Here is a 7,771-nt window from a genome sequence, read left to right as displayed (position 1 = left end):
TATGAAATGACGTTGCCCAATGCAAGTTACAACATGTGAAGGTATACATAATGAAGTGAGTGAAACTAATATATATTTGTCAGTGATCGAAAGTCTATAACAAAGCTAACCATAAACTTTCCGGATGAAGAAGCGTTGTTTAAAATAGGATCAAGGTTAATGTAAAAAGAGACCTGAAAAATAAGGTGAAAGTTAGGCTAAAGATGCAATTTAAGGAGAATCTACTCCCAAGTCTACGAGGGTAGTAATATTTTTTTTCTTTATAAAAAAGGTTGTGCAGGACACTGCTGAGGGCATAAAAAAATCATTAGGAGATTGTATACAGGAAATAATTAGAATACTTTGGAGAAAAGGGTCATAAGATGGTATACATAGTAAGAAAACCTATTGGATATTAATGGCCACCATTATACTTTAAATGTAGGTGTTTGAAGCAAATATTGCTGTGGATAATTTACTGGCAAAATTGGGTAGTTCATCTCTGACAGAAAATTCAAGGTAAATAGGGGAAGGAGTGTTCAACGAAGATTAGATTAATAAAGTGTGAGGTTTCAGGTTGCATCTAACTTTCATCTCTTTCATCATTTTGTGAACTGTTTCAAGTTTAACGGTCTTTTGCACAAGTCCTGGGTCTATATCGGCTCCTACTAAACAAGATTCTTTTTCAATGACTTAGGTATAGTACCTAGTGATCCACTCTTACCTTCATATTCCTAAGACTTCTCAATTCAGTTCCTAGGTCTATGTACTTTTCTATTTATTTTTCTTTCCCTTTATCTTTCACTCTTGAGTTCCACGGTGTGCTTGATTTTCCTTATACTGTAGTCTCAGTAATTTTGGATGTTTTTGTTTAGTGGATATGACAAAATGCTAAGGCTGATAAATGAGGTTTTTTTTTATCAATAACACTTTCTGTATTAACATATCCTCAGTAACGACGGATTACGAATGGAGTGAAGTGGAGGCCAGGAGGTCTGGTGATAGTGATGTCTGTTACTACGATGAAATAGCATCAGCGGCCCTGCCTCGTGCACAAAGAGACTCTGCTCCCATCCATGAAAATGCTGCTGATATCTTTGTCAAATTGATTGAAAAGAGATTGACTTTACTAAATTTCCAAAGGAGGTTGAATGGTATACTGAGAGTTAAGGTAGTTATCTCCTAATATTTCACATCTTGCTGCGTTTAAGGAAGTAGAAACGAAAATTAGCAAATATTGAAAAGAGAATGTGCTAACCTTACCTTTTTATTGTATTGTTTTTTTTTTATTAAATGTGTTCTCTGTATACGTCTGCGTTTTTCTCCATTCTGCAAAAATTATACATGGCTAATGATTTGCAGAGGTCAGGAGTTTCCAACCCTTGTATAAGCCTCCTTAGAATATTTAGGTAAATACCTGACTATCATTCTTTTTATTTTATCAGAATTTTCATTATATGCACCATGATTTGTACCATGAACTAGTTTTAGCTTGATCTCTATTAAGGATTCAGCAACGCAGATCTACATTCAGCAGATGGAATTAATGTAAAGAGATTAACATTTTCTGCATATGCAATGAGCTTACTTAATAGGCCAAACAACATGTCATGTTTATATAGTATGTAAAGTAATGGGCAAAGAACAGTTCCCTAGTTAAAAATATATTTTGGTGATCTACTACTTGAAAATTTAGAAAATGATGCTAAGAAAAGAAGCACCCACTCCCAACTGTCTGAGTTTGAAAACAATGACGTCATGATTAACATGGTCAAAGGCAGAACTCAAATCAAGGCCAATCATACGGAATTCCTTTACAGCATTGGAGATTTTAAGAAGGTCATAACATTCCCCAAACCCTTTAAGGAAGCCAAATTGTCACATGGAGAACTGATGATTACTTTAAGCAAACCTATTTAGACGTTTTGCCAAAAGACATTCAAATCAGTTGAACTTGAGTTACCACAATCACGTTTAATTAGTGGAGCAATATTACCAATTCTCTAACTCGTTGTAAAAGCGCCTCCTCTTGCTAACTTGCTTAAAATAACAGATAAGTTTGGAGCTGAGAAATTTGCAGTCTTTATAAAAAAAAACAAAGGAAAAATACTATTTGGGTCTACAGCTGTATTTATGTAGTTTGCCAGTCTTGCAGTGCCTGGTAGTTTACAGAACCCTTAAAAAGACATTTAATAGGAGATTTGTACTTAGAAGGGAGGAAGTTTCTGACCCAAAACTGGCTTTGATATCTGACCTGGGAAATGGCAATGCTAAAGAAGAGCAAAAGATATCACTTCTGTCACTCCCCTAAAGTTTTGTGCAAAAGATGCTAACAGATTTGGAGTAGGAGGTTAAACCTATCATCCTATGAGCAGGCAATTTAATAAAGCATTCTCAGGACTGGAAGCTAAGGAGAGCTTCTTAGGAGCAAGTAGTTTAGCCAAGCATTTCAAGCCCTGAAGTTGAGTATGTTCAGAAATGCACTTGCCCGCTGTTCTGGACGAGGATTTCTGATCCAGAGAATCATCCATACGAGAGGGAAACTTCCTGCCTTTAGGGAATTACTCTTACAAACGTATTTTAAGAGGGATTTACTCTCACAAGATTGTAGCATAATGTAATTTCACTCACAAACATGTACCAGGAGGGACACCAGAACTCATGTCTTAAGACCAAATTATTCTCTTTTAATCTCTTAACAATTTAAAATCACAGTTCTTACTGGAAGTAGAATTATTTTACCTTATTGGAAACGTCTATCCCTGGGTAATCTGTTGGATAAGAGTTTGAGCCCTGTTTAAGCTCGATAGTTTCCAGCAGTGTAGTAACCTCTTTTTCTCTGAGAACTATGGATGCGGGTTTGGTGGATCTTATAGGTCTACCAGTTCAGTTATCAGCAGTCATTGCCTATTCCTCCCTGGTTCTTGCTTGTTGGAGACAGGTCTTCAAAACAGATCATATGTAGACGCGATTTGGTCAGTCTATGAGTCTATGACATTGTCCTATCCCTAGCCTCAGCAATTCATGAGTGACCATTATTCCTTTAAAGAACAATCAATTATGGATATAAATATCCTGCTGAATAGTTTGAAGATTTTTTTCGTTGTTTCTACTTTAATTAAGTGCATCATTTGACATAACTTCCAAATAGCTTATGTCATAGATTCTCAATCATTCAAATCCGAAAATTCCCTGGGAGATGTGCATGAAATAATTATGCAGTTCATACATAAATAATTACTGGACTTTTGGAATTACTTGACTTATTAAGAGCAGGCTAAACTTAGGCACTTTTCCATTTTAGAAACTACTCTTGGAACGCATCTCAACTGTATGAAGAAGACTTCCTGTACCAGGATACCGTTCACTATTTCCTCTGTGAGGAAAGTGACATTTGGAGTACTGGAGAGTATTAGACATAAGTGTTGCCTTGCTAATCCACCTGTAATGTTGTCGATGTTAAATCCCATGGCTTAGTGGTGAGATTTTGTCTTTTGTTTGGTCACATCAACCATTTCCTTTTTTATTTTGGTGTACAGTTACATGTCTCTGTTATTGCTATTATTATTATTATTATTGCTTCTCTATCACAGTCTTTCGACTGGATGGTATTTATAGTGTAGGGTTCTGTTGCATCCTGCCTTCTTAGTAATCCACCACTTTTCTTGTTATGAGCCGTTCCTAGGATCACACTCTTCTGCCTGAGTCCTGGGGCTACTTCAGCCTCTAATTTTTCTAGATTCCTTTTCAGGGATCTTGGGATCGTGCCTAGTGTTCCTATGATTATGGGTACATTTCCCACTGGCATATCCCATATCCTTCCTATTTCTATTTTCAGGTCATGATAACTATCCATTTTTCCTTCACTTTCTCTTCAACTCTGGAGTCCCATGGTACTGCGACATCAATAAGTGATACTTTCTTCTTAATTTTGTCAATCAATGTCGAGTCTGGTCTATTTGCATGTATCACCCTAGCTGTTCTGATACCATAATCCTAGAGAATCTTTGCCTTATCGTTTTCTATTGCTACCTCAGGTTAGTGCTTGTACCACTTATTACTACAAGGTATCTGATGTTTCTTGCACAGGCTCAAGTGGAGGGCTTTTGCCACTGAATCATTCCTCTTTTTGTACTGGTTCTGTGCAAGTCCCAGACATTCGCTTGCTATGTGGTTTATGTTTCATTTTTCGTATTGCAATTCCTATATATGGGAGAGATGTTATTTCCGTCTATCGTTCTTTGAACATATCGGATTCTTAGGGCCTGATCTTTTGCCGGTGTTATAATTTCTTCAGTTTTTTCTCGAACTCTCCCCTCAGTAGCCATTGCCACGTGTCATTGCTGGCTAGGTCTTCAGTCTGTCTTATGTATTGTCTAAGCATTGGTTTGTTGTGCCAGTCCTCTGTTCTGTTTGTCATTGTTCTGTCTCTGTATAATTCTAGGTCTGTGTCTACTTTTATCAGTCCTTCTTCCCATTCACTCTTGAACCACTTGTCTTCACTGGTGTTCAGATATTGCCCCAGTGCTCTATTCTCGATGTTGTCGCAGTCCTCTATACTTAGTAGTCGTCTCCCTCCTTTTCGTGGTATGTATAGTCTGTCCGTATTCGCTCTTGGGTGTAGTGCTTTGTGTATGATCATATGTTTCCTAGTTTTCTGGTCTATGCTGCAGAGTTCTGCCTTCCTCCATTCAACTATTCCTGCGCTGTATCTGATTACGCTCCTTCCATTATTCCCAGGCATTTGTATCCCGTACCATCTATGTGTTTGATGTTGCTCCCATCTGGTAGCTTTATCCCCTCAGTCCCTGTTATTTTTCCCTTTTGTATGTTGACTGAGGCACATTTTTCTATTCCAAACTCCATCCTGATGTCCCCAGATACCACCCTTACAGTCTGGATCAAGGTATCTATCTCCTTGATGTTCTTACCATACAGCTTGATGCCGTCCATAAACATCAGATGGTTAATTCTGTTGCCTCTTTTCTTCAGTTGGTACCCATCGTCCATCTTCTGTAGTACTTTTGTCATGGGAACTATGGCTACTGCAAAGAGTAGTCGGGATAGTGAGTTGCCCTGGAAGATCCCTCTCTTGATATTAACCTCTGCTAGTCTTATTCCAGAGCTTGTAAGTATTGTATTCCAGTTGCACATTGTATTTTTGAGAAAGCTGATGGTGTTTTCCTCTCCCCCATATATTTTCAGGCATTCTATTGGCATGTCAAAGGCTTTCTTATAGTCAATCTATGTCATCCTTAGGTTGGTTTTCCTTCTCCTACTGTTCTTCATTACCATTTTGTCTATCAGGAGCTGGTCTTTTGTGCCTCTACACCTCCTTTTGCAGCCTTTCTGTTGGTGGGGGATGGTGTTTGTCTCCTCTAGGCAGTTGTATAGCCTCTCACTGATGATACTTGTTAGTAACTTCCACATTATTGTTTGGCATGCGATAGACCTATAGTTACTGGCTATATTTCCCTTACTCTTATCTTTTTGTACTAAGGATGTTCTTCCTATAGTCATCCATTTGGGTGCACTGATATTTGAGATACAATGCTGAAGTTGTTCTGCTATTCGTTCGTGTAGGGCCTTGAAGTTTTTGAGCCAGTATCTATAGACTTCATTGGGACCTGGGGCTTTCCAGTTTGGTATTTTCTTTAGTTAGTTTCTAACTGTGTCTGTCATGATATCTGTGAATCTTTGTTTTATTCTCCCGGCTTCTTCTTCCTTGACGTTGTGTGATACCAGATTGTTCCAGATGTTTTCCCAGACTTTTTTACTTGGTTCCGCTTCAGGGATTTCTTGGTGGTTGACTTCCCCTCTTAGTTGGCTGTATAGACTATTCTGGTTGGTTCCGAATAGTTTGTTCTGTTGGTATCCCTTATTTCTGTTAATGTACCATTGGATCTTATGTGTTTTGGCCTTAAACCTCTGTTTTAAATCTTCCGTCGTGTTGTTTAGTCCCCTCTCTTGTATTTTGTATTTCTCGTTGAGTTCCTCCCTGGTTTTCTTGCTTCTTAGCTTTTTTACTGCCATCTCTTTCAGTTTACTCAGGTCAGATCCCATCACCATGATTTGTTTTCCAGGCGCCTTTTCCAAGGAGGTTGCTATTTTGCTCTCTATTGGGTTGGTTGTGTTGGTGGTGTCGGTTTTCGTATCCCCATCAGTTCTACTACTAATCTTGTTCCCTACTAATCTTGTTTCTGTGATACTGGTGGTGTGTATTATTCTCATTATTTCATTGACCTCACTTGTTTTTTCCCTTAATTTCTTGGTGTTGTAGGCTTTCATGGAAGGGATCTTTGTTCTCTCTGTATCTGGCCTATCCATTGTCTGATCTTGTCAACCCATTCCATCCTCTCTGTTACTTCATTGGTGTTTCTTTGTGTGTCGTTGTTTGATACCTCATCCTTCCTGTCGTCTTCTATGGCATTGTCTCTCCATTCGTCTTCTTATATTTTGTTGTCGTGTGTCATTTCCCTTTTTAGTTCCTCTATTTCTGTTGGGGAGAGCCAGTTCTTTTTTTCAATGTTCCTTACTTGGTCTGCCTGCCTCTGCTCTTGTTGGGGGGGGGGGGTGTTACTCCTCTCATTCCAGATGTTGACCAACCTTCTTCTATATCCTCTCTCTGTCAGGTTGCTTTTGATGTAGCATCTCCATATTTCCTTATTTTCTTCTTTTGTCCATTTCTTCCTCTGGTTTTCTTCTGTAGCTTCAGTCTCCGGCTGTTGGTTTCTGTCATTGTGGTGGTCAGTTGCTGGATGACGACCTCCAAGTACCTGACTGTCTTCCCCTTCAAGTGTTTTAAATACCTGGCTGCTGGACGTTGCTGTCGTTTATTCCTTCCTTTATTTCCATCATTGCTGAGTTTTGCTATTTAACCCATAGCTGGACCCTACCCCGTCAGGGATAGGTCCTCATTCACAGCTGAGTAGACTGAGGAAATTATGGTAAAAAACCTTTCCTAAGAGATCAACGCCGAGGAGAACGTTTACCCATCTAACGACTGACCAGCCCTAATGTTGGTTATCCAGTCCACCGACTACCTAATCCACTCTGCCACGGCACAACATATTATTAATAATAACTATATATTGTTTAAAGAAAACAGAAATAATTTCATGGTATACTCGTGTGACACACTTTAATGAAAATGGTAATAATTTCGTGATATACTCTTAGAAATTCACATTAGGCTTTGATTACTTAACCATAGCACATCTTATATGATTTTCCCAATTTTGTCTTTAGCACCTGACTCTTTTTTTTTAAATATTAGACAATAAATTGAGTTCTATCAATTTCCATAACCTAGATTATAAAATTAATCTCGGGCCTTTTTGTTTAACGACCAATCCATTTTTATTGTAAAAGATTTTTCATAATTCTGATCACCTTTGCTTCAAATCTTCCTAGACATTGCTCAATTTCCCGTCCGCCTATCATATTCAATGACCATTAATAAAGCTCAAGGACAGACTTTCGATAAGGTTGGGATCTACCTACCACAACCTTGCTTTACTCGTGGACAACTTTATGTAGCCTTCCCAAGAGCAAGATCTATGAACAGTGTACGAGTGAAAATTTGTCCTCAGAATAATTCTACTCATGGCCAGAGAAGAAGAACTACCCTCACTAGGAATATTGTATATAAAAAAGTTTTGCAAATTGTTTCATGTATTGCTAATTTTTTAAAATTAATATACAAGTCAAATCTTATCACATTTTATTCAAACATGTATAGGTTAGGAACAAGATAATTAGTATTGAAAATATAATTTCGTGTAATTTACAC

At 38.1% G+C, this 7,771-nt stretch overlaps 1 protein-coding gene across 1 annotated transcript; it reads right to left on the bottom strand.

The window, feature by feature from the left end:
• Window positions 1–4,695: 4,695 nt before the first annotated feature.
• On the bottom strand, window positions 4,696–5,199 carry LOC137659126 (uncharacterized). The gene has a single exon (XM_068394199.1). The coding sequence runs from the start codon at window positions 5,197–5,199 to the stop codon at window positions 4,696–4,698; it is 504 nt and encodes a 167-aa protein (XP_068250300.1).
• Between the last annotated feature and the right edge of the window lie 2,572 nt (window positions 5,200–7,771).

Source organism: Palaemon carinicauda, chromosome 19, assembly GCF_036898095.1.
Source record: "Palaemon carinicauda isolate YSFRI2023 chromosome 19, ASM3689809v2, whole genome shotgun sequence".
NCBI classification, from domain to species: Eukaryota; Metazoa; Arthropoda; class Malacostraca; order Decapoda; family Palaemonidae; genus Palaemon; species Palaemon carinicauda.
Note: the sequence above shows the minus strand (reverse complement) of the source record. Positions and strands in the feature narration are given on the sequence as shown.